A 26,555-nucleotide genomic window follows, 5' to 3' on the forward strand; every position below is an offset into this window, starting at 1 on the left:
TGTTCTACATTTGTGTAACTTCCCCAAAAATATGATTTATTTTTTCCATGTGGACTTGGTCATGCTTCTCAGTCTCTCTGTGTCCATCTGGTGATGCGTGCCTCACGCCGGGTCAGGGCAGGCCGTGTGGGCCAGCCGAGGTGCCCAGGATGGCCGCGTGTGTCAGTGCCCCAGCAGCAGACGAAGGAGCTTATGCAGAGCCAAAAGAAGCAGAGACAAGAGCGGGTCTGTGGCGGAGCTATGGCCAGTGCCTGTGAAGGGGGAGGGGGAGGGGGAGGGAGAAAATGGGCATGGTTAATGCCAGATTCGTGAGAACCTAGTGTCCACCAGCAGACCCAGGAGAAGGAGACTTCCTCCAACCTGGACATCTTGACCTTGGCACTCAGCTGGTGCCTGGTGTCCTTCCCCACAGTGACGAAGCATTTTGCTATCTGTTATTTACAGACCGCACATTTTAGGAACCTACTGTGGTCAGACACAAAGTATCCCTGGCAGTCTGAGTTGTTATTTTAGCTAAATAAACAGACAATTTGCCCCCCCCCCCCCCCGCCCCGTACTGTACTGGAAAGTGCCTTCTGCATTAAAAGCCCAGCTTCCCCTCTCCTCTAGGGAGGCTCCATGATTGCACACAACTCCACACCTTTCAACCCCTGCCTGAACTACACAGCTTAGTGTTCACAGATGCCGTCTTAGGCATCCTGATGTTCCTGTGAGTCTTCTTTTCATGCGCTGTCAGTCTAGCTTACCTTGGGATCAAAGTGGGGAACTCAGAAATCATTGGTTGATGGAGGTAAGGGGGCTAGGTTCCTGGAGGAGTGACCCTTGCACTGTTCTAGTGGGAGGTTACTTGCATTTGCTTAACTTGGGCCCCTGGCTTAACGCTGCCTGCCTGGCTTCCTGCCCATCTGTCGTTGGGATCTGCATCTACTGGAAGACCCTTGTGCAACTGGTGGAAAGCCTACCCCAGAACCACAGGCATTTCCCTGGAAGGTGGGATGCTCGAGGGGTCCTGAGAGGAACCAGGGAAGAAGTGCTACCCAAACCTTGGGGATGACATCACTGTCACTGCCAACCTGCTTAGGGTCAGACTGCATTAATGTAAACAGTTTCTAGCCCCACCTTGCTCACTTGTACCATCTGGAGGCCCCTCTCTCCCCTTCACTCCAGCCAGCCAACTGGGCTGGAACTCTGGGCCTCGATGGAGAGAGGCAGGAGGCTCCTCCCTGTGCCAAGCAGATGGTACGGAGGCTGTGGCCACCTCTGCTTCTCTGCCCACAGGAGCTGCAGCCAGGCAGGCTGGGTTTCTGGCTTCCCTGACCAGGCTGAGCCTGAACCCATGACCTCCCCCTCTCTCCAGTTGGAAGAGCCATTCATCTTCTATCCCAGGTGTTTCCCCCAATCCCAAATCTGTCTTGTTCTGGCAGTAACTGTGTCCTGGGCCTTCGTGTCCCTTTGTAAAAGTAGGGGGTTGGATAAATGATCCAGGGGCCATTCACACTGAGACTCCAGAGATCCATGTGTCCATTTTGGGAAACACAGGCTGGGGTCAAGCATCTGAATGGAAAGGGGGTGAGGGCCGTAGGCAGCGCACATCTTGCCCACCATTACTTGTTTCCATGCATAGTCTGAGGCCCTGTGGCCTCAAGGACAGGACAAATCCAAATGTGCTGACCTTCTTCTTCAGACACTAATTTTCCACACGGTCGTTGCTCCTGGCCCTCCTTGCAGCCTGGCCGGAGCTGACATTCCGCCTCTCGCCTTCTGTCAGTGAGAAGGACCAGGGAGTGGTGGTCACTCTCAAGACTCGGATCCTCCTCTGCTGCTTTCACTGCGACAGATCGCTGGGAAGAATGAGTGTGGATGTGCTGACGGGTGTGTTGATGGATGGCCAGGTGCCTGGGCTCAGGTGCACGGGAACCGGGGTGCTGCTGGCAGAATGCTGCCTCCTGGGCCCACAGGGCTTGTGTGGCCAGACCAGACCCATTGGCTTCCAGATCTCCTGGCTCAGAAGTCTGCGCACCTGCAAACCCAACATGCAGGCAGGTGCAGGCGGGACAGAAACAGCCACTTGAGGCCCCGGAAAGCAGATGTCTGTGTGTAGTAGAACACGGAGCCTCAAGGCACACAGGGACAGGAGGAATGGCAATTGGGCTCTCTAGCCGGACAAGGGAAGTGTTGTCTGTGGAACCGGGGGCAGAGGAGATGTGAGGAGACATTTTAATTTGCCTCCAGATACTTGCTGACTGGCCTTTCCCCCTGTCACAATATCACCTACTCACGTTGAAAAGTTTTAAAATTGCACAAGACTTTCTAAAGACCCTGGGTTGAAACAGGCAGCTTGCACTCTGTGCTGGGGGGCTGAGACAGTGGCTCCCGAGGCCAGCGCCTGGGGAGGGTGAACACCAGGGCCTGTGGTGTCTCTGTTGGTGGATGTCTGTCGGGCCCCAGCCAGGGTTTGGCTCCTGGGTTGGCACCTCATCTACTCCCTGGCCCAGCGTCACCACAAAGGGGGCCAAGGGAGATGGTCTGGGGCAGTGGGTTGGCACCTAGGAGAGAGTCTTTCAAGCAAGCCTGCTGTGTGACCTGCGGCAACACCCTTTACCTCTCTGGGCCTTGTGCCCCACACACCATTGAGTGGGGATATGCATATGCATGGCTCCATAAAATTAACATGTGCTTGGCATGTCTTTCTAGGTTGGGGTCCAGATCAAGCAAGATCGCAGTGGTAGATTGCAAAAATGGCCACCATCTCCTTCCTCCTCACCTCTGCTATCCCAGCATCCACACCCTGTGATAGTGCCCCCACTCTGCGACGCTGGGCTTGGTCACATGACTTGCTTTGGCCAATGAATATTATCAAATGTGAAGCAAGCAAGGGCTTAAAAAGTGCTTGTCCACTGAGGCTTGCCCTTCCGCTGTGCCTCTTGTAACCCACTGCCTGTGAACAAGCCTGGGCCAGCCTGTTGCAGGATAAAAGCCATGGCATGTCCCAGCTGGGGTCCCTCTAGCCCAGTCAGCCCTCAAAAGAAAGGGCAGCTGTCCACAGGAGCAGGAATGAGCCCAGAAGAGACGGGCAGAAGAGCTTCCCAACTGACCCACAGGATCTCGAGCTAAATAAATGGTTTTCATGTTATACCAAAGCCACCGGATTTGAGAGTCCTCTGTTATACAATCATGTAAACAACAGTGCCTCAAACAGAGTCAGCTGCTTTGCAAATAGATCTAACTGAGAAGGGTAACATGACTACTTTTCGGAAAAGCATTGGAGAAAATATAATATGGGTGGTTGTTCTTCTCTCAAGAGGAAGATTTTCCAAGATCAACCATTGTTTAGCATGTGGCTGCCAGTCCGCTGGCACCCCACTCCGCCCCCGGCATCTGCTGCCTCAGTCTCTGTCTCCGCTTTCCTGGAGTGAGGCAGGATTTCCCACTGTTGTCTGGGTCTCGCCTGGACCCTCCAGGGCAGGGCCAGGAGGATGCCTTTGGCCCAGCTGAGGTAGGAGCTCCTATCCTGGCCTCTTATGCAGTGTGGAGATGGCTATGTTCCTATGAGGTTGCTGTGTCTGGATGCTAACGTCTCTGTATCTATTTCCTCCCTTCCCAAGAGCACCAGGAATAGCACTGGAACACGCAGAAGTTTATTCATCGTGATTAGGCTAGAAAATCAGGCTGCTTGAAATCAGGCTGGAAAATCAGAGGTAAGGGAAGCCCTCTGATGGAATAGTGGCTGATTCATTCTTTGATTTAACAAGGATCGTCGTTTTGCTAATCATTCTTAAAGAAATCAAAGCTGCTTTGGCTCTGTGAATATTAGCTTTTATCATTGAGATGGTGAACGGGATAAGACACCTGCTGGAGCCATTTAAGAGGCTCCCAAAGAAAACAGTGGGGGCACTCAGCCCCCATGGGCACTGCAAAGGCACCAGCCAAGCTGTTTCTGACTGGGAAATCCCACTTTTCCATTTACACGGCAATGGCAGAATGCCAAAAGCCCTGTCAGAGAACAACACAGAAGCTTTGAGGCCTCATGATAAAAGTGAAGCAATGATGCGTGGGTCATCCTCTGGGACCCTGGCCTGCACTGGCTGGAGGCTAAGCCCATGAGTCTGGCTCCTGGTGGGGCAGTGCCTGCAGGGGAAGCAGCTGCTCACCCCCACTCTGTCTCAGACTCCCACAGGTGTGGATGCGCTGAGGGGACGTCCCTGCTCCATGGGCATCAGGAGCATGGTAAGCTGCTCCCCAGCTGACCGGTGGGAACACTAGCCAGAGAAGTCACTGTCCTCCTTCCACGTGCTCTGCCTGTCCTTCCCAGGGTCATGGATGCTTCAGGGGTAATGTCTGGCCTGCTGTGGTCTATAGCTCCTGCCATGCCGGCCACGGGCAGGAGGGAGCCGCGGGCCTGCTGACGGTCTGCTTGCTCTAGTGGCGGGGCCAGCCTGGGTCAGGGCTTTGCAAATAGTGCCCCTCAGAGTACACGGCTGCTCAGAGGCTGTTTTGTGTTTGTTTGTGCTATAGCTTGAAAACTACAATTTAGTTCAACTTTGTAAAGAGTAAATAAAATTCAGATACATTGGAGGCCTGTCTCTACCTACAGAAAGAGATAACAGGCAGGTCCCAGCTCTCACGGCCTGGGTTAAGTTAGAGGTTCCCTCTGAGGGCCCACAGCACAATGCTTGGCCTTTCCCCCTCCAGCATTGCACTAGAACATTCACAAGCTGACCACAGGACCAGAGAACTAGTCCAGTCTCCATGGACAGAGCCATTCCACCAATAAGCATGGGTATCCTGACAAGGGCTGTGATGGGGATCTTGAGGACAGTCCCCTCTGTGTCACACAGAGCAAGGCCACATGAACGTTCTGCATTTTATGCTGTCACAACACATCTTTTAAATACAGGATTCTTGGCTAAAAAACGTAGGAAGCCAAATGAGTGCCGTGGATGAGGCCCTTCCTTCGGAGTCCATGCTCAGTGCTGGGCCTCTGCCCTTTTCCTCTGCCTCAAAGTCAGAGAAGAGGCAGCAGACTCCATGTGGGTATCCTTCATGTGCTGGCCTTGGACCTGCACTGAGACATGGGACGGGGGCCTGTCTGGACTGGCCCTCACTCCTGTTGCCATCAGTGGCCTGGGTCCTTCCCTGCCCATCCCGGACCCACAGCAGATGGCCAAATCCCAGCCGAAGGAGAGGATGCCCTCTTAGAACAACCCAGGGCAGGCGTCAAGAGGCTTCTCTCTGGCTTTAGAGGCACTTGTGGGGTCAAGCAGAGAGGGCATGAGGGGTCACCCTGGCCACAGTGGAGATGCCCAGGATCTGGAAGCACCAGGCCAGAGCTGAGGGCAGAGTCGGGGGCACTCCTGGGGGCTGGCCTCTCCTCTTCTCCACCCCACCTGCTTCTCAAGCCCCACCTCACTGGCTATAAATCACCATCTCCTGCAGAGCCCAGGGGCAACAGCCAGGAAAAAGAGAGGAAAGGAAGATGGTCACTGGAGGGAGTCTCAGTTTTGCCTGCAGAGGGGTCTGCCTTGGTATACACAGTTTTAAAAATTAGAAATTGGGGTGCCTCGGTGGCTCAGTCAGTTAAGTGTTGGACTTCGGCTCAAGCCATGATCTCACAGCTCATGGGTTCAAGTCCTGCATCGGGTTCTGTGCTGACAGCTTGGATGGAGCCTGCTTCGTATTCTGTGTCTCCCTCTCTCTCTGCCCCTCCTCTGCTCATACTCTGTTTCTCTCTCAAAATAAATAAACATTAAAAATTAAAAAAAATAAAAATTATAAATTATAGGAGCACCTGGGTGGCTCAGTGGGTTATGTGTCTGACTCTTAATTTTGGCTCAGGTCATGATCTCACGGTTCTTGAGTTTGAGCGCCACTTCAGGCTCTGTGCTGACAGTGTGGAGCCTGCTTGGGATTCTTTCTCTCCCTATCTCTCTGCCCCTACCCTGCTTGCTCTCTCCGTCAAAATAAATAAATAAAAACTGTAAAAGATTATAAATTATAATCCAACATGTAAAACTCAGAGACTTTATATGAAAATACAAATTTGGGTGTCTACTGCCAGGGCCTGCATCCCAGCAACCCTGGGCACGGTTTCCTCCAAGCTACATGACCAGTAGCTGGCTGCTCTTCTGGCAGGAATCTGCTGTCCCTTGCTTGCTCCTGACCCCCCAGGGGACCCAGGGTGGCTGCTAATTCCCTTTCTGGCCCTCAAGCAGTTGGAGCTTCCTTTGCCCAGCCAGTCTCACTCATCTCCACCACCAGCCTGGCCCTCAGCGGGGCCTGAGTTTGCAACATCCAGGAGGCCTGGCCAGGGTCCTGTCTTGGTTCGTACGGCACTGTGTGAAGCTGGCCCTCCCTGCTCTGACACACCTGGCCTCCCCATGGCCGCCTGCATCCACCTCCCCACGGCTCTCTGCCTCCCCTAGACGCTGTGCTGAGCGGGCCAGGCAGCCCAGCCACAGCTGAGCGGGAAGACGCCGCCTTGCAAGGAGGCTGCTATCCTTGTTGACGTTTTAATTAAAGCCTCTTCATGGATATTTATTCAAAGGGAGTCAGCAAGGAATAACCGGGCACTAACAGAATTGGACAGAATTAATTTCTGCCATAAAATTAATGTGTGCAGGTAACTAGGGCAAAAACTGGGCGCCACCAGTGCCGTTGGGCTTTAAAGGAAACAGAGACATTTGGAAGGAGAGCTGAGTGTTGGATGAAGAGATGCAGGAGCGCAGATGGAATGTGGGTCCCTTGGTCCCATGTTGACCAACCCTGCTGACCTGGCCTGCCCAGGTCCTGGGTTCAAAGACAAGCTATCCTCTGGCAGCCTCAGTGTCCAGGCAGTGGGGGAGCCTAGGAACTCCCGGGGGCAAAGCGGGGCAGAGACAGGTGTGGGACACTCAAGTAAGCCATTGCTTGTTGTGCCTTCTCTTCCCTGCCACAGCTTGAGTAACCTCCTAAAGCATCTTCCTGTCTCCACAATACCCACTGCTCACCTCCCTTCTTCAGAGACACCCAAGAACCCTTCCTGAGGTGCAGAACCTTGATGGGGCCCCTCTGTCCACAGGAGAAAGAGCTGCCAGCTCAGTGCCATGGCTTGGGCTTCTCTGTGACACCCCCAAATCTTGCCTTTGCTGCTCCCTGCCAACTGACCTACACGCCAGCCCACTGTTCCTGATAAGCGCCTACAGCGGACTCTGGGCTCACCTTGCAGAACCTCCTTTTCCTTTGTCTAGTTCTGACCTGTGCCTCAAGCCTGGAACAAGCACTACCTCCTCCAGGAAGCCCTCCCTGAGTACCCAGGCACAGAGGGCTTGGGACAAATGTCAGTCCTGTTCATGCGGCCCTTTGTCTTCTCCCCTCCCCCCCACCTCACCTGCTCCCATAAATGCCTTTCTTACAACAAGTCCTATCTCTCCAGCTTTGCTGGAAGCTCAAGCACCAGAGGGTTGGTCTCAGACCTCCTCTTCTCCTCTGCCCCCAGCAAGCAGCCCCACCCCCAGTGGGGAATGGCTATTTGCTGTTGGAGCAGATGACCAGCAATGGGAAGTGGATGGCAGGGTGCAGACCCAGCCAGGCCCATGCAGACAGAGGCAAGCAGCTTCAGAATGACCACAGCAAAGCTAGCTAGCTCTTGTTAGGACAGGCATTGTCACAGGTATGTCACATTAAATACAATCCTCATAGCTGTAGGAGTTAACTCTTTTATCCCTATTCTACAGGTGAGGAAACTGAGGTCCAGAGATGTGAAGTGAAGTACTCAAGGCCTAGGGTTGCCAGAGAAAATACAGGACACCAGTTTAATTTGAATTTCAGGTAAACCATGGATCATTTTAAGTACATGTATATCTCAACTACTGCATGGGACCTACTTAACCTAAAATGCTATCTCCTGTTTATCTGAAGGTCAAATTGAATGGGGGGGGGCAGTCCTATATTTTTATTTGTTAAACCTAGCCCTACCAAGGCCACACTAAGAGAAATGGCAAAGCCTGGACTTGCACCCAGACAGTGTGGCTGCCGTCCACATACCTACCCACCACATATGCCACCTCTCAGGACCAAAGAGCAGGATCCTTTCCATGATGCCTCGGCTTGACCCCATCCCCAGGCTGCTTCCTAGGGAGACATCATGGTGGATGAGATGTTTTTCTGTATTTTAACCTTCATGATAGCTTTTTAATGCAGCCAACTTTGTTGTGAACACCTGTCCAGCTTCCTATTTCTTTTGAAATTAGACCTTGCCTCAAATGATCCTTTAATGGTGTCACTTAATGAAAATTGTAAACAGATCTTTCTGTGTGGTCAGGAGGCTGGCGTTGGCAGGGCCAGGGGTAGCCCAGACTACAGTGAGCATCAGGGTGCTCCCCAGGTGGGGGGTGGGGAGGGCCTGCCTCAGTGATGGGCCCAGGTCTCAGGGGGATCCTTCACTGCCCATCCAGATTCTCTGAGCCCCGAGTCTGCAGGATGCTAACAGGCAATTGATTCCAGGTTCTCAGTGCAAGAAAATTCTCTTCTTTCACCCTCTCACTGGTCTTAGGAGGTAAAAGCCACTCTCCCCTCTCACAGGTGAGACCTAGAGAGGTTAAGTGGCTTTCCTAAAATTTCGCAGCTGGTAGGCAGTACAGATACAGGAGTTAATCTCCAGTGACTCCCTGGTAACTGTGACTCGAACCTAGGTACCTTAGCCTGCTGGAGGCTCTTCCTGACCCCACCCTAGGGATAGTTCTGTCTCACCTGCTTCCATGATGCTTCAGGTGCCCCCAGCTCCAGTACACTGGGGCGCTGCACAGAGGCCACTCATGCTGTCCACTTCCTAGTCAGCCCTATCCTGTCTCCTCTGACTGCCCACAGCCCACCCACCCTTCCCGGCCCAGCCCAGACCAAAGGCATTTACAAGGTGGCCTCCAAGACAGTTCTCACTCTCCACTTCTCTCCCCGGCCCACCTTTGCTGGTCCTTCGGCCCTCCCTCTACCACATCAGCTCTCTCTTGACAGGGCCATGTTCTTGACCCACATCCACTAACTCTGAACAGAGTTTAGCTGCCCAGAGAGAGGCCACAGTACCCTTTTCAAACGCAAAAACATGTCACGTATAAACACGTCATGCCCCACCCCCAGTACCCCCAGGGGCTCCATCCCAGGCTGAAGACCTAACTCCTCACCTGGCCCCACCCCAGACCACCTTGCACCTTCACTTTTCCCTTACACCCCCATCAGCATCTGTGCTGCTCACCCCGTGCCTGCCTATTTACCTATTTGCATCCTCTGCACCCCCAGGCATCCCTCAGACACTGCATCCCCCAATCTCCATCTGGAGGCTCCCTGCACCCTATGGGCTTTACAGCAAGTTCTGAGTCTTCCCAGTTGTGTTTGGCGGCCATGGAAGGTTTACCTTTCGACTCCTCTCTCCCACCACCCTGCCCACACCCCACAGTGCTCATTAAATATTTGCCGAAAGAATGAATGAAAGTCTTTCTTAAGTGTCCCCCGCTAGTGTAAGCATCCACGATGCACCAGACATCCACCAGTTGCTTCACATTTGGAATCTCATTTTTCATCTTCAAATACAAGCTGGTGCTTCAGGCCCATGGCTGTCACACTGATCTGACCTTTCAAGTGCCCAAGACTGTGTGCACACATCTCTTTGTTCAACTTTTCCTCAAAGTAATTTCACCATTTTCCCTTTATTCCAATTTCTTCATTAAAAATGTTCTGTCCTATTATGTCACATGCAGCTTTGAAAGCCACTTCAAATTCTTTCCTTAGAAGGTGGCATATATAGGGGCGCCTGGGTGGCTCAGTCAGTTGAGCGTCCAACTTTGGCTCAAGTCATGATCTCATGGTTCGTGGGTTTGAGCCCCACGTCGGGCTCTGTGCTGACAGCTCAGAGCCTGGAGCCTGTTTCAGATTCTGTGTCTCCCTCTTTCTCTGCCCCTCCCCTGCTCGTCTGTCTCTCTCTGACTCTCACAAATAAATAAAACATTAAAAATTTTTTAAAAAAGAAGGTGGCATATATAAACATATTTGTAAACTCTGTATAATTTGTATACTTAAATATTATATATATATATGTAAATATTTGGACTATATCAGTTGCTTTTAGATCTTCTAAAGCAGTAGAACCCCTGTTTTAAGCTAATTGCTGCATGGAACCCTGATATTTCAAACCATTAGAAAAACAGAATAACTCTGTTTGAAGCTGGGAGTAGGGCTGGGGCTGAGAGTTCCAAGGAACACTGTGTGGGAGTCATTCATGAGAGGCTCTCCAGGACCCTTTCCAGATCTAAAACCCACAGACCTGTGGATGCTGGAGTACTAGTGTGCCCATTATACAGATAGGGAATGGAGGATCTATTAGGGCTTCAAATGAGTGGACCCTGCCCCTCTATGGGGCATCCTGGCCTTTTTAAATCCCTCATGTCCCCTCCATAAACTTCATGTCCCTTGACACAGAGTCTGCCCCAGATCCTTTTGCTCAGGCAAACATTGGGCACTCACTAAGTGCTGGTTCAGTGAAGGCTGCTCAATGTGTGGGTCCAAGTCTCAGCCTCCTCACCCCACTCTGTGGAGCTGGGCATGGCCATGACGAGGAGGAGTGACAGACAGGAGCCCTGAGGGCCAAGGAGGAAGCCCTGGAGGCCCCCAAGTCCAGCATTGGTGGGACACAATAGCAATCCTTTCCTCTAGGCTCTGCCTCGACGGTGCCTAGATATTTCTTTCTGTTTCACGCTAAGGACTTTTCTTTAGAAACACAATTTAACTGAAAAGGTTAACACATTTTAATTGCCCAGGGATAGTGCTCTGAAAATTCTAGAACATGTGCTCATTAAATAAAATTAGCACAGAGGAGCTGCCCAGGATATGTCACGCATTAAAATATGACTCTGTAGAGTAGCATGCATTATGAATTATTGCCTTGTGTATTTTTTGTTACATTAGTCTTTAATGCGAATACAGTTATTCATCTGCCCACCTGGAGATTTGATTTTTTAGATGCTTGAAAATATGTATCCACATTAACTTTTACATGGACAATAATCAGCAAGTCCTGGTCAGGCTGCATTTGCCAGAGTGCCCAGTGTTCAGCAGACGGAAAGGCCCCCGCTCATGTCCTTCACTGGGAGTGATGCTGGTGCCTTCTAAAGGCTGAGGTGTTGGAGGAGCTGGGGCAGGCTGTGTCCACTCACCCTGTCCATCTTACTGTGGCCTGGGGACTGCAGGGAGAAGCAAAATGGCATGGAATTCTGGGCCTAGTCAGTTTGTGCCACGCCACCACTTGGGACCTTTCTCACTGTGGCCTCTCTCCTAGAAGATTATGGGCTGAGAATGCAGTGTAACATGTGGGGAATGCCAATGCTGGGCATGTCTGCAGCCCAAGGCCATTAATCCTGCAATACCCAACTTGTCTCCCACATGTACCCATCTTCCCATTCCTGTTTCATCCATGTAACCACTCATCCTTCCTTCTATCCCCCACTCACCCATTCACATTCTTCCTTCCACCCATCCACACCTCATTCACCCTTCCTTCTACCCATCCACCCACTCATCCACCCACCCACCCATTCTTCCATCCTTCCACTGACCTACCCATCCACCCATCCTTCCATCCACTCACACCACCACTCATCCTTCCATTGACCCACCCATCCATCCACCCATCCTTCCATCCATTCTCACATTTACTCATCCCTCCATCTACCCACCTTCCATCCATTCTCACATCCAGTTATCCTTCCATCTACGCATCCTTCCATCCATCCACATTTCCACTCATCCTTCTATCCGTTCCCATCTATTTCTTCTATCCATTCTCACATCCATCCACCCTTCAATCCAATCATCCACACGTCCACTCATCCTTCCTTCCACTCATCCCCTCCTCTCTCACTCATCCATTCAGATCTTTCCCTTCACTCAGCCACCAGCTACTTGTTTATTCACCTATCCACCCAAACAAGTAGTCCAAAACCTGTCATTTCTTAGCTGGATCACTGCCTCTAAAGTGGTTTCCTCACATCCACTCTGTCCCCACTTCTCTAATCTTCACACTGCAGCCAGAGTGTCAGTTCCAGAAACATCATGCCCTGTCACCCACTTGCTCCCCATGCTGTTGCCTTAGGACAAAGACAAAGCTCCCATCTCTACCATAGGCCTTGTGGAGTTTGCACTCTGAACTACTCTTCACTTAAATTTCCCTCTGTTCCTTTTCTTCCTTTGCTGCCCCAACCATAGTAACTGTTTGTCAGGCTTTTATACTCTCCTGCCCCCTCCTGCTACAGGATCTTTGCACATGCCACCCCCTCTTCCTTGAAGGCTCTACATACTTCCTTTACCCCTTCTCTTTATCCTTAACCATCTTTCAGATTATGGCTCAAGTGTCATTTCCTCAAGGACCCTTTCTTGACTGAGTCAATTCCCTCTGCTCTTAATGCCTGTAGCCCATGGGTCTCTCCTTTAGGGTAACCAGCCATGGGTATAAATTTCCACTTACTGTGCAACTATTTGGCCAATGTCTGTTTCTCCTTCTATCAGACTCTGAGGACCTTGTAGGTCTTATTCATATTGTGTCCTCCATACCTAGCACAATTCCTGCACATAAGAGATGCCCAATTGGACATTTGTTGAATGGATGTATGAACTAGTGCCAGGTCCAATGAACATGGAGTAGGGAGGATACAGACATGAGAAGGAACTGGGCCTGCCTCCCTGGGGCATCAGTCTGGATGGGCTACTCAGCTAGGCACTGACTCCATGACAGGGAAAGAAACGTTGGGGGCCCTGAGACAGCAGCAGAGCCCTTTGGGTGCTCAGAGTGGAAAGACTTCATCCCTTCTATGAAGTGATCTCCACTGGTGCCACCTCTTCTGAGCCCTTCTTGTGCCCCAGCTAAGCCCTGAATTCATTCTCAAAGCATTTTTTGCTTATTCTGACCACCATGGTGAGACTGTGAGCTCATCCCTGAGGCAGGGGCTGGGTCTACCTCATGCTCTGGGCAGACCCCTGCCCCTTGGCTCTGGCCAGACCAGATATAGTTGGCCAAGAACCACCACCCCAGCTCAGCATGAGCCATGACATGATGTCAGCTCTTCCTCCCCCAGGATTTATTAAAGATCCTTCATCTGGGCCAAGTGTCATTTGTATGAGAATCAATTGTAATAAAAGTTGTTATGAGGGGACTAACATTGCAGCTGGGCTTTCCTGGCTTAAAGAAAACTGACGTCCTCCCGAGAAGAGCTGATGGGCAGGGGACCAGGGATCAGCAGAGTGAGGGGCTCTCTGTCTTTAGCGACAGCCAGTAAGAATAAGTGGGCCTCCTTTCTGGTGAGCCTGTGTGGGCTCACGTGGGGCAGGGCAGGAGAGGCGCTGGTCTTCTGACTCTGCAAGTAGCCTGCTATGCTCCCAGCACCATCTCCTGGTGGTCTTTCTCCTACCTTCCCCCCACTGGTCTTTGGGGTGCCAAGCAGCACCTTTGCTGGCAGCCAGCAGGCACCATGAGCCACAGTGGGGACATTTGCGTAGCGTGTGAACAGGAAAGACAAACGCAGGCACTCACATGGAAGAGGCAGTGCAAGCCCAAGCCTGTGACACTGGTCCCAAGCCCCATCACTTCACAGGCTCATCCCTGTGGGGCACCGGGTTTTCCCACAAAATCTACTCTACTTCTACTGGTAAGAGTCCCAGTGAGGGGGACATGGGGCACCTCCTCTCCAGCTAGTTGACTGTCACTGAAGGGGTTGTTCCTTCTGTTCCTTTCTCCCGTGGAGAGGCTTTTGTCCAGGGCTGCAAACACCAGCCTCTCTTCAGAACTTCTCTTTCCAGCCACCAAAGGGCCCCCTCCTCCTCCCATTACAATGGCCTCCCTGCTGTCAGCAACCTAGAGAGCAGTGAAGCAAGATCAGGTGTAACACAGGTGCACAGTGAGGCCTCCAGGCAGGTGCGCAAAGGTGGTGGTGTAACTTCGGGGCAGTATGTGAGAAACCATGACGCACTTGTCCCTGCTCACCAACAAGCTCCTAACTCACTGCAAATAGCCACAGCCAGGCAAGGACGAGGACGTGGCATCTTCCACATTTCCTACCCTCCCCCTCCACGTGGCACGGAGAGAAGGACAAAAATAGCAACCCGCTGAGCCATTTGTAATCTGAAGGCACTTTCTGTTCTGAAGTTCCTCAGCTTCTTTCCATCACCTTTAGCTCTATGATGCTCACAGAATGTGCAGAGGGAGAAATGTCTCGGAGTGAGGTCTCAGATCGGAGCACCATGAAATGATCCTGGACCGTCAATGCCATTCTCGCAAATAACGCAGAGAACAAGAACCAACATCTGCGGAACATTTTCTAGGTGCCAGGCCTCCTGAAGCTCAACTTTTCCTGTGGATTACTTCCTCTGATGCTGTCACTTTTTCCCTGGCACCAGTATGGGCGCCATTGAGATGAGAACAGATATAGAAATCACATGTGGGGTGCGTAGATTGGAATTTGATTGCAAGTGGTTGGACTCATGCACAGTACTTAAAAAGGTTAAGAAGGATAATGCACATGCTGTGATATTTGGGTGGTCAGGGCTGTATGGGGCCCGGAAGTAGGGGGGGTGTGGTGGCACCCAACCCTGGCTTGCTTATGAGCCAGCTAGCTGAGCAGTGAGGAACATTTGAAATGTCAGGAGGAAGAAAGAAATGTCTGGAAAAGGTGGTGAGGAAAACTTCCTCCTGAACTGTTCTCAGCCTCTCTTGGGTTTACGCTTTGTCTCTTCCACCATAACAGGCAGCTCCTGAGAGAGCCGACTTCATTCAGGCCCCTTCCCCCAGGCTTGTCCCTTAATGGGCACCAGGTGTCCAGCTGGGTGCACTCAGGAGGCGCCCTGTGTACAGTTAACCTCCATAGATGCCAGTGGTCTGCTCCCCATGGCAGCCCTGCTGGCAAGATGGTCCCTTCTGAGCTGGACAGAGCAAAGCCCCCAGGGGTGGCTAAGTAGGTGGATTATAGGTGGGGAGAAAGCTTTTGAAATATCCACGTTGGCTCTATTTTGTATAGAAAGACACCACCCACCCCCGCCACCCCCACCATTCCTCTTGAACCATAAACACCAGAAGACAGTCCAAAGTAGCTTTGATGTTTCAGCCCAGGGAGTGGTAATGCAGAACAGAACAACCAATAATTTCTAGAAACAGCCTCCCCTGGGAATGCCAACTCAGACACAGGACTTCACAAGGCCTGCCTCTCGAGGGCCATCGCATGGAGGGCACAGGTCTCACTGGCTACTGAGGGGCAGCTGCTGAGCCCCTCTGGTGACCACTTCCAAGACTCGCTGCATAATAGCAGCCAGCCCATCACCCAGAGTAGGACAAATTGGGTAAGTCATCTTGGTATTTACAGCACACCTTCCCCAAGAGCACCAGAGCCACTGACAAGCAGGCTAATTTCCCCAGAAGCCCCAGCCCAGGGAAGGAGTTTTGTCACACTTTAAGAACAGGTGGGGATCAGCAGTTACAGGAGCTGGGTCTGTCTGCTGGTCTCAAACTCTCCTGCAGCCCTTACATAAGACAAAGAGAAGCTTCTCACACTTCAGATATGAGTTTCTGAGAGATGCCTGCTAGCAGGCAGCAAAGCATGGGGGAATACAAAAGATAATACTTTTTTCCTCCTGTGCTGCAAAGATGTGTTAAAACCAACCCGGCATCTCCCATAAAGCTCAGGGGTTTAGACCATAACCAAGTCCTTGCCTCGGTCCACATGGGGCAGAACTAATCAATATCGTATTACAAAAGCACTTGACCTCATTTATCCCCACAGATGCTTGGGGAATCCTTAATATTCAGAGCTTTAAAAATGTGCACCTGGCGTATTTAATGAGAAGCTCCGTGGTGGGTTTGGCTCCCAGTGACATTTAGAAAGGCCAGCTCTCGGCTTTTCTTGTGGGGGCTGACACCCCAGCTGGGGAAAAGGGACTAGGCCCTGGAGAGGGGACTGTGTGATGAAATGAGGCAGGAGGAGTTATGGAGAATGGCAGAAAGGAGGGACACCTGGTATATGTGCGTGTGGCACATAATCAGTGCTCAGTAAAAGGCAAGTGTTATTTATCCTCACTGCAATCCACAGTGTAGCTGTTTTATCCTCAGTTTGGGGTCTCCCTTCTGAGGAGAGAATGGCCACGCAGTGAGCTGGCTAACCACTCACTGGCAGACAAATGCCATTCCATTCGGCGTGACTTTCTCCATTTATGTGGTACAGGATAGGGAGGGAGGAGAGGCCTCCAGAAACTTTCACAGGACTTACCTAAGCAGGAAGTCCCAGGTGTCCCTTCAGGTCAGAAATTGCACACTGTCTACAGGAAGCCTCCTCTGATTGCCTTAGCTGTAGGGCTACCCCCTCCTGGGACTCCCCCCAACACAGACAGCTTTGTCCAGGAGATACATGGGCGCCCTTGCCACTCTTGAGCTGGGGCCATGGCTAGCCTTGCCGGTTCCTGCTCATGGCAATCATGTGACCGGCTGATGAGGGAGAGGATGCCATGCAGCCAATAATCACACAGGTTTGCTGCTGTCAGGGATGACGCAGGCATCTCTTGCCAGCTGTGAGGCTCAGCCATTTTCTTTATGAAATCCTTTAATTTTCTCTTTCAGGATGCACAGGGAGCCTCTCCCTCTCTTCTCTGGGACAAATCGTGCCAGATTTATTTTCTCTTTAATTATGATCCTCGTGTCACATCGGAGCTTGAGGGAAGAATGGATTGTTTATTTGAGGCAATTGTTTTTGGGTCCTTTTGGGTCCGGGGAGATGGGAACACTGGGTGACTGCTGCCCGGTCTGGCTGGCCTAGTTGGAGACTGTCCCAGCTCTGTGGACATTGTCCCCGGTCAGGCAGCACCATTTCCACCAGCTCTGTCGTCCACAGAGGCATGGGTTGAGAGTGAATGTCTTCACCTTATCCACAGCACCCTTCAGTCATGGTTTACAGTTGCCATGGAGACACCCAAGGTTGCTCCCCTTGATGGCTCCCAGCAGTAAGAGCCTCTCTAAAGTCGGCACACCCATGGCCTTGGCTGTCTTTCTCTCATTAGGAAATGAAATATTGAGAGCCAGTGTGGGCACCAGGCAGCAGTTTGCCACATCAGCCGGCTCTCTGTGGGGGCCCAGGCACCTCTCCCTGGAACCAGAGCCTTGAGGCTAATTAGAGGTTCACTTGCCACAGATCCCAGCCCCAGGCCCCCTGCAGAAGGGATCCTCTGGCCAACAAGCAAGCCATTCAGTTGCAAACTGTGTTCTTCTGAGGCATACTTGGCTTCACTGTGGTGCCTTTCCGGATGAGAAGGGTTTGTCTGGAAGATACTCTGTTTTGTTCTCTCTCTCTCTTTTTCTCTCTCCCCCTCTTTTTTCTAGAAATGGCAATCAGCAACAAAGTGTTCCTATAAAATAGGTCAGCATTCAGATTAATCAGGAGCCAGATTTACGAGAACGTGGCTAGGAAGGGGCCTGGTCTCCTGTGCCAGCTCTGCTGTGCTAATCCAGCCCATGTTATTTTTAAGCACAAATATCAAAATGTCTCTTGACAAATGAGACGTGAAATGAATGTTTTTGCACATAAACTTTTAGTACAAATATGTATTTGGCTGTGTTGGATGCATGCGGGACACAGGAAGGGTCTCCTGGTCTGGCTGTGCAGAAACTGAAGGGTCTGGGATTCAGGTCAGTACCTACCCCCTCCAGACCCCACCCCTTTCCTGGCATTACCAAAGCAGCTTGCTTGAAAAATGGAGTGACACAGTATTGTCTGGGACTTCTTCTGACCTTCTTCCAGGAGTAATCACTTAACCAGTGACTGTCTGGGGAGGTGGACAGGGACCACCCTTGAGGCTGCTATTCTGAAAGACCTGGAGTGGCCACTTGACCCAGGCCTGGGTCAAACCTTTGGGTTTGTTCTGGAGCTGGGGTGGAACATATCTTCCTCTCTCTGAGAGTCGGGTTATTCCCTCTGTGCCCCACCCCCCTGATCCACCATCCGTCTTTCTCCACTCTGTTCTGAGTCCCTGGGCACTGGTCTGTATAGGGTACATCAGCCAGCACCCTTGCCCACAGCTCTGAGGAGGGTTTGGCCATGGGAGGCCCTGACAGGAACTGGAGGGCAGGAGAAAGGTGAGGTCCTTGCTGGGCCATTCTACCAAGGTCGCAGCTCCTGTCAGGCAGGCTGTTCCATCCTGTGAGCCCCTCTGGGTTATACTAGTCACTCCCCCTTTGCCATTAAGGGTGCTAATGGCTTCCACTGACATTAGCCCTGGGGACTGGCACTCATCCTTCGCTGGCTGCTCTAACCCTGTCCACACCTTCAAAAACTACTCTCATTGCCTCTCCCCCATGACCCTGTTTGAATGTGCCATTCGCTTTGCCAAGCACCCTGACTGATAGACTCTGTCAACAGTCTTGCTTGTGAATCAGGTGGCAGCGGTCCTGCCTGGTCTCCTGCTCTCCAGGCTGCTAAAATCTGAGCAGGGGAGGCCAAGCCCGAGGTCACTGTCTCAAGCTCTCTCTCCAGCTCCTGCTGCTGGCGGCTCTGGGTGATCCGCTGGCCTGCTACACCACAGGGAGGCTCAGCAGGACCACACACTGCTCAACAACACAGCCCTACAGAAAGGTTATTAATGCCTGCCACCCAAAACACAGTCTTCAGACTTTGCTCCATCAACAACCCCAAGGCTGGGTGGCCTTGGGTGGTGGGGAGGATGAGACACTTAAGACAGCATGGGTCCCTCCTTAGGATCAAGGCCATTTGGATATGTTTGTGAGTTAGAAGTCGGCTAACCCATTTCTCCAGAGGCGCCCACAACACCATGACTCTCCCATGACCTTCAACTGGAGACAGGAAGATGTAGGCTTTCTGATCTATTGGCAGAAGGCCCACCTTCTGACCTTCTGACTGGGAGTTGGAAAGAAACCTGGGGTTCTTTCTGAGATGTGTCTACAGGATTCCTGGCCTATTCAGGAGCTGGCAACAGTTTTGGGGTCACAGAGGCCTTAGGGGCCACCATACCCCCATCCTGGTGGCACTGCCCTGCCAGCCATGATGGGAGCCCAGCTGGCTGTGCTTTCTGGAGGTAAATGTACACTGCAAGCCACTCCATGGGAGGGCAGAGGACCCCCAGCGTGGACTGCTGCCCTGATCAATATGGGCATTAAAATACCATCCTGTGACTGGCAGACCCCCAAGGCCCCACCTGCTTGGAGGTCCTGGGCACTGTGCCATCAGAACTGAACTGATGTGAGGACCCCCAGATCTTCCAGAAAGAAGGGTACTGTCTGCGCTACCCTCCACAGGTAGGTTCCCTGTTGTGGGGATGAGCTGCCCTGGAGCCCCCTTGTGGCCAGCCCCGAGACTGAATATCTGACTAGCCATGCCAGGCACCATCAGATCAGCCTTGTTTGGCTCAAGGTATCAAGGTTCTGGCCAGGCAGAGAGGGAGATTCAAGCAAGAATGAGCTCATGGCGTTCATCTCATTAATACCTTTTGCAAGCACTACCAAATTCATTCTCAAAGATCTCTTTCATATAATGCTTCTTTGACCAAAGCCTTTAATGGTCTCTATTGGGTCCTCTGGACATTCAGGGCCCTCAGCAGCTTGGCCTCCAACTGCCAGCCACTCAGCTGTATCTCCCCTATCCCCTCCTCTCTGGCCAGAGCAGGTAATGACCACGGTGATGACAATGAACATTTACATAGACATTTCCATACTCAGCTGCCTCTGAGATCAAGGATTACCATTCTATTTTACAGATGAAGAACTATGTTCAGACATGTTAAGCCACTTGCTTAAGTCATACAGCCAGTAAGCAGTGGAAGCATGACTACACATCTGCCTTCCAAATCCTCTGCTTTGCCACTCTACTCATGGTCTTAGAACATCCCAGAAGAGTGGAGCAGAGGTGGTTTTTTTTTTTATTATTATTATCCAACTAAACCAATCACAAGTCAATAACCACTTTTCCAGAACACCTAATGTGTGCTAAACAGAGATTTATACTGTCCTTCTACCCAGAAGAGAGGAGGTTGAAAAACAGCTCCTAAGCTAACCTTGCATCTGTGTGGCACCAAGCGGCTGGGTTTTGGCCAAAAGGTGAGGGTGGAGGTAATATATACCACTTCTAGTCCCGGGCCTTAAAAACTGCCCTGCCATTCTCTACAGCAGCTTTTCTCTGAAAGAATTAACCCTTACCAAAGTGATTTCAGTGGCTATTTTCTCAGTCTTCCAGGAATGATACCTACTCTGTCCCAGAGCTGCCTGCCCTGGCAATCAGTCTGTTTTCCTGCTCTCTGACTCCCCTCTGCCTGCCCACCTCTATCTTCCCCAGTTCTTTTGTCTCCCTAGGAAAGCAGTTCTTAACCTGTGGTGCCCTCTTGGCAATGACAAGGCTCTATCCTCCCTCCCCACCCCTCAAGAGGGCCCAAAAGGCACTATTTATAGCACAGCTTGTGCTTAGGACCATTCTGGACTTAGACAAAGAGAGCAGAGGCTACACAGCCAGCCCCAACCACATAGCCTTGGAGGAAGTCCGTTCCATCAGTAGCTCAGCATTCAGACACACAGTGCCTGAGTGGTAACTACTTCCTTCCACTCTGGGTGCTAGCGTCCCACCCTCTAGGCTCTAAGGACTCCAGGAGAAAAGGGTCCAGGTCTCCAAACTCATGAGAGGGCTCCCCACACGGGAGCCGCTTGCCTACTGGAACCCGGAGTTCGGGCAAGGCCACCCCTCCCCCCTTCATAAATACACGTCTTGAACGCTTCCAAGCAACCAGCAAGAAACAGGAAACAACAGGAAGAGAACCCAGGTGAGGCTGCAAAAAACTTGCCTCGGGCGCACCCAAGTGAGCTACCAACCACGAGGCAAACGCAAATGTCAGAGCAGAGCTGCCTCTCCGACCGAGCCACCTAGGACCGCGTTCCCGCAGCTCCTTTCGAGAGAGCCCCCTCTTTGCACACGCCCTTACCTGATCCCTGCCTCTGGCGCAGAAGGACCGCCTGGCCCAGTGGCGGTGACGCCGACGAAGCAGCGGCCGCAGCCGCGACAGTGGTGGTGGCTGCGTGGGCCGCGGAGGCAGCGGCCGCCTCGGGGACTCCGGGACCTGGGGCGGCAGGAGGACTCCCCGCAGGCGGGCTTTTGTCGCCGCGGCCGGGGTCGGAGGTGGCTCGGCCCGCGGCGCCTGGGGCACCCACGTTGTTGGAGGTGGCGGCGCTGGCGGGGCCGTGGCGACGCGGACCGCTGCTCTGAATGTGGGACACGGCCTCGGCGGCTTGCATGTTGGGCGGCGCGAAGCGCGAGAGCACGCGCAGCAGCGCCTGGGCCTTGTGCTCCTGCGTGTCGTCGTCGCTGTAGTCGGACACGCGGCACTCGTACACGCCCTCGTCCTGCCGCCGCACGGCCGACAGCCGCAGCCTGTGCGAGATGTCATTGCCCTGGACACGCACGGTCTGCAAGAGAGCGGGCGCTGGGGTCAGAGGACCGGGACGGAAGGGTCCGCGACGTGCTCTCCCGCCGCGCGGTGCCGGTGCGCCCAGCTCCGCCTTTGCGCCCCCATGCCACAGCACCCCAACACCTCTGCACGCAGGTTTGCCGATCACAGCCCAGTTTTCCTTTCATTCCGTGGCTCCCTAGTGGCATGGGGCTTCCAACCCTGATTGGACCTTGGATGGCCCTCCCCATTGCATCGTGTCCCCATCATCTTAACCGAATTCATCACGTTGCCTCCTCCTGCCACACTACTGTTCTGTCCTTCAGAGCTGCAGAGCCTACCCCTCCTTCCTCCCTCCTGCACCTTGGAGAAATTTCAGGCTCAGCCTCCTGTCGCTAACCACTCTCTGCCGCACGGCCTTAAGCCCAGTCCTTCACCTCCACTCAAACCAACGTTCCTTTACTCTGAAATTCGCAGGGCCTGAGTAATGCTGGAAGGACAGCCACTCTGCTCTGAGTACACATATATACCTTGTCCCCCAGCCCTTGACAGCTAAACCTCCGCCCTCCCAAGGAGGCACCAATGAGGCTGGTGCTGGGCCCCCAGAGCTCTGCTACTTTGGAGTCTGCTTTCCAGCGGGGCAGCCTCAAGCTCCCGACCCACCGAGCTCACCTCCCCCGCGGCCTGGAGGAGTCGGAGACAAGCAATCACCCCGGGGCCCTCACCTCGGAACCGAGGGCACGATGAGGCCCTGGTGATCTCCAGGCCCTGATACTTCCACGCTCCAGCTGGGGAAGCGTGGGCGCATCTCTTCCTTGAGTTACGAACCCCACGACCCCAGCCCTTCGCAGCGCCGCCACCCCCCGCCCCACACCTTCCCCCACAAGGAGCGAGAGCCGGGCACCCGGACCCGCAACCCAGGCAGAGGGGAGGGCTGCGGCGGAGGGCGCCGCCTGGGGGCCGGATGTGTGTGTGTGTGTGCGTGTGTGTGTGTGTGTGTGCGTCTGTGCGCGCGCGCGGAGGGGGGTGGGCCCACCGTCGGAGCCCTGGTCGCTGCCAGCGCAAGGAGCAGCGCGCTCCAGTTGCTGGGAGACATGCCCGCAGAGCAGAGGCAAGTGGATGCGCAGGGGCCTGAACGCGCCGGCCGAAGGAGGGTTTTACAGGTGAGCGCTGAACGGAGAAAGGGGATTCAGGTCTGGGACCCTTGATTTACACAAAAGCGAACTGGAATCCTCTAGCGGCGACAGATGGCGCCCCGACCTGCCAAGCAGCCGACAATGCAGGGCTGCGAGTACGGCCCTACACCGCGCGGCCGCTGAGCCTTTCTAAGAGGGAGGAAGATGTGGGGCGCGAAGCGGCCAGAAGGGGTCTCCCGCGGCCCGCGCTGGGCTCCACACTTACGCTGATTTTAGTTGCATCCTTATTTGTTACCTAAAATGCAAAGAGGGAGAGAGACACATTAGGCTCTCGGCCTTCAGGCTCCGGGAACTCAGATGCGCCTTCGGCAAGGGGACTCTCCACGGGCGGGCTAGGATTTGAAACTGCTCGGGAAGTGGCCGGGGCTGAGGGCACAAAGGACATAAGGATCTCCTGGAGTTTTATCCGGAAGGAAGCATGGTGCTTGGCCTAGGAGGAGCTGCCCCAGCACACCTGCCGGCCAAAGAGGAAAGGCTGAGTTGCCACCAGGGTGGGAAGAAAGGCTCATTTCCCTCCCTGGAGCATCCCCATTCCCTGCAATGTTTCTCTAAACCCCGTAGAAAGCTGGGTGGAGGGGCCGGTGTAACTGGACCGGAGGCAGAGGGAGAAGTGAGCAGTAACTCTGGGTGGGACCTTGGGTAGAGGGCAGTTGTGTGTGTGTGTGTGTGTGTGTGTGTGTGTGTGTGTAAGAGACTGGTTTAAGACGCCTACTGACAGTGGGAGCCTTCCGTCTGATCCTGTGGGAGCTGGAGGTGCACTGCGGGCCTCTGGAACCCAGCCAAGAGGAGCTTAACTCCTTGGCCCTGTGTCCCTGGGACCTCGGAGTAGCAGAGGGCAGGGAGAGCCTGGCCCAACCAAGTGGTCTTCTTTCAGGACCCAGCACCCATCTGTCTCTGGAGCCCTCAGCCAGTCAGCAAGCAAGAGCACTGGAACTGGATGAGGGGTGGCTTTTTAGCGGCTAGGCTGCAGTTCGGGAGGTTTTAAGGGAAAGGAGAAGGATTACCAGGATTTGTGGGTAACAAATGCTGCTGTTGAAGATGCTCTGGGGACTGGGAAGGTGGGAGATGGGCTGTTCCACCAGTGCGCGCCTTGCCTTCTCCGCCAGGATTACCCCAGCCGCGTTGGCCTGAGCCGGGTGAGCGCAGGCGCCGCGTGGGCGGCGAGTTACCTTGCTCCGGGCGCCGGGCACGCTGAGCGCCAGCTCATGCAGCAGCTCCCGGGGCGGCTCCTTGAGGTACCACCACTGAATTTCCAGCGAGTACGAGGTGGCTCCGCTAGCCCGGAACGCGCAGGGCATTTCGATGTCGTCTCCCTCCCGTACTGTCACATCTTTGGGGACTTCGGTAAATGTAGCTGGGGGCGGGGGAAGAGAGAGGCGTGACCAGTTGTGGGGCGGGGGCCTGAGGCAACCCGGCGAGACGGTGCGTCCCCGGCTCGTTGGCCTGGTGCTTGCCACCCCCAAGCCACAAGCGTGGCCCAGGCGCTAGCGAAGTTTGGTGGAGCAGCTGCCGGGACCTAGCAGAGGCCAGCTACCGCGGCAGGCTGCTTCCCTCCAGATCCTGCGGGGCAGCAGGGGCGGCTTACGCTTCTACCCCGCGCCCAGCCGCACTGCCGGAGCCAGGCTGAGGCGCACCAACTCCTGCTCCCCGCAAGCCGCCTCTCCGCAGCCCGAGCACCTGTCCGGCTCCGAATGACCCTGGCTCGAGCGCCGCAGCTGCAGCGACCCTTCGCTGCGCTCCTCCCCCTACCCCTCTGGGCCCAGACTGAACACCGGGATTGCTGGAGACCGTGAAGCCTTCCCCTTCTCTTCTTCCTCCTGCTCCTTGGCGACCAAGACGGGCTGGCTCTGGCGGCCCCAGCAGGGATTCCCCCGAGCCCCCCGAAGCAGCAAAGTTCCCGCGCTCACCGTCGGCCACGAAGAGCAGCAGGGCGTGTAGCAGTAGAGGCGGCAGGTATCCGAGGGCGCCGAGCCGGTTCAGCTGTTCCATCTCCCGCGGGGGGCGCGGCGGCGGCGGGGGCCCGGGCGCGGAGAGGCGGCGGTGGCAGCAGCGTGGGCTCGGATCCGGCTCCGGCTCGGGCTAGGACGCCTCCGAGCCTGCCATGGCCCCGCGCGGCGCCCCCTCCCCCGGCCGCCGGCGGCCGCCAATCAGCCCAGCTCGCTCGCCCGCTTGCCCGGCGCGGCTCCGGCGGGGGGCGCTGCGCGGGGGGCGCAGGACGCGAGGTCCCGCCGGGAGGCTACTAGTGATCTGTCCGTGCCTCCTTCTATCCCGCTCTTCACAGGACGATGGGGAACCGCAATTCAGTCTCTGCCCGGAGGGCCGGGCAGAGGCTGGGCCGCCCCGGGACCCATCCTTTGCCAAGGGAGTGCGCGCCTCAGAGCTGCGAGCTTCTGCTTCCCAGTCTCCTTATGATTTGGCTCCCGACTGCCACCTCCTCCGGCTCCCGCCGAGCTCTCCCGCCGCCGCCCCCGCTGGTCCCTCCGCGGCTCTTTCCGCAAGGCGAGTGGGCGCTCAGCCGCGGCGCGCAGATCTGGCGTCCGACCCAGTGCCGCGCGGGGAGAGCCGGTCCGGCGTGGCGGACCCAGAGCCGAAGAGAGGCGGGGAGAGGGGGAGGGGAAGGGGAAAGGGAGGGGGCGGTCAGTGGCTACGCTCGGAGCCGCCTCTGCCGCTGCATCACCCCCGCCCTTCGCTCCCCTTCCACAGCCGGCACCGCCCCCGCCCCAGAGCGACCCCTCTGCAGGGGTCGCTTGGAGGGACCACTGTCTCTGTGGTTGGAGCGCAGCCCCGCCCAGCACCCGCTTTGGCTGGGGGTCCTCCCACCCAAACTCTCCCTGGCTTCTTCCCAATCTCCCTCGCCTGAGACGGCCGCTTATCTTGCGTGCCCCGCAGCCCTCTCCGCAGACCCCCGCCCTCAACTCCTTACCCCAGTTTGGGCAAAGAGCGGCACCGCTCTTTGTCCCAGGCCCAGGCCATGGCTGGTGGGTGGGCGCCGGGGGCCAGGGAGAAGGGCGGAGCGCTGTGCTGGGCTGGGGACGAGGCCGGGTGACGGAGGCGACGCCGGGAGTCTGCAGTGTGCAAGCGAGAAGTGAGCGCAGAGCGCCCGGCGAGCAGGTGCCTGTGGCGCGGAGAGCGCACGAGCGAGCCAGCGAGCAGCGGCCGTGAGTGACGGCAGAGGCGGCGGGGGTGGGGTGGGGTGGGGAGAGCCCAGCACGACTCAGGGCCCCGGAGGTTTCCAAGCGGGGGTGGGGTTCCCGCACCTCAGTCGTTGGCCCTTGCGTCCTCACTCGTTCTTCGCCGGTAGCAGCCCTCGCTTTACAGGGTGCAAGGAGGGGATCCCCAGGCAGCTAGAGGCAAAGGTCGGGGCCACCGCCGCTTTCCCGAGCCCATCCCCCGCCCCTGCATCCCTGGCATCTCTGTACCTCTCCCGGCCTTCACCAGGAGCCTGCCCCTCCCCAGCTCTCTGCGGGAGTGCAGTCTGGCGCCTAAAGAGAAACGTGGGGCTAGCTTGTGGCTCCGTTGGGCACATAGTTGTAGGGGCAAGTCCTGCAGCTTGGCTCCGGTCTCTCGCTTCCTTTCCCATGGGAATCCCAAATGGTCGATTTCAGTTTATCTGTCCCTACTCTCCTGGCCCTAACCTCTCAGCTCTGTCTTGCTGTTGAGGTGAGAGAGTCCCTTCAACCCCACTCCCCCACCCACCACGGGTTCATGCTGTTTTCCCTGTTCACCGGCTTCCTGGAGGCACCACCAGAGGGTTCTCCGAGAGCCAGGGAGAAGGAAACCCAGAGAGCAGATACATCACACCAGCAGAGCTGGTCCATGCTACCCAGAAAACGCCCTCAGTAGAGTAGAAGCTTCAGGCCCTTTCTGAGATTTGTTCTTACCAGTAGGATGCCCCTGGCCAGTGTGCCCTCTGCCCTTCCTGGG

General features: G+C 54.7%; 1 protein-coding gene across 1 annotated transcript; it reads right to left on the minus strand.

Moving 5' to 3' along the window:
- On the minus strand, positions 1-24,727 carry VSTM2B (V-set and transmembrane domain containing 2B). The gene is made up of 5 exons (XM_039231943.1): positions 24,539-24,727; positions 23,801-23,985; positions 22,837-22,866; positions 20,974-21,454; positions 1-251 (listed from the first exon to the last, which is right to left on the minus strand). The coding sequence occupies exons 1-5, from the start codon at positions 24,618-24,620 to the stop codon at positions 163-165; spliced, it is 867 nt and encodes a 288-aa protein (XP_039087874.1). The 5' UTR covers positions 24,621-24,727; the 3' UTR covers positions 1-162.
- Between the last annotated feature and the right edge of the window lie 1,828 nt (positions 24,728-26,555).

This window comes from Hyaena hyaena, unplaced genomic scaffold (genome assembly GCF_003009895.1).
Source record: "Hyaena hyaena isolate Hyena2069 unplaced genomic scaffold, ASM300989v1 scaffold_61, whole genome shotgun sequence".
Lineage (NCBI taxonomy): Eukaryota > Metazoa > Chordata > Mammalia > Carnivora > Hyaenidae > Hyaena > Hyaena hyaena.

Bases quoted from the DNA above. Each gene is read 5' to 3' on its own strand.
- VSTM2B (XM_039231943.1), bottom strand. From the start codon at position 24,620: ATGGAACAGCTGAACCGGCTCGGCGCCCTCGGATACCTGCCGCCTCTA. The intron at 23,986-24,538 runs GTGAGCGCGGGA...CCCCGCCCCCAG, and splicing joins GCTGCTCTTCGTGGCCGACG to CTACATTTACCGAAGTCCCC. The intron at 22,867-23,800 runs GTAACTCGCCGC...TTTGCATTTTAG, and splicing joins TGCCCGGCGCCCGGAGCAAG to GTAACAAATAAGGATGCAAC.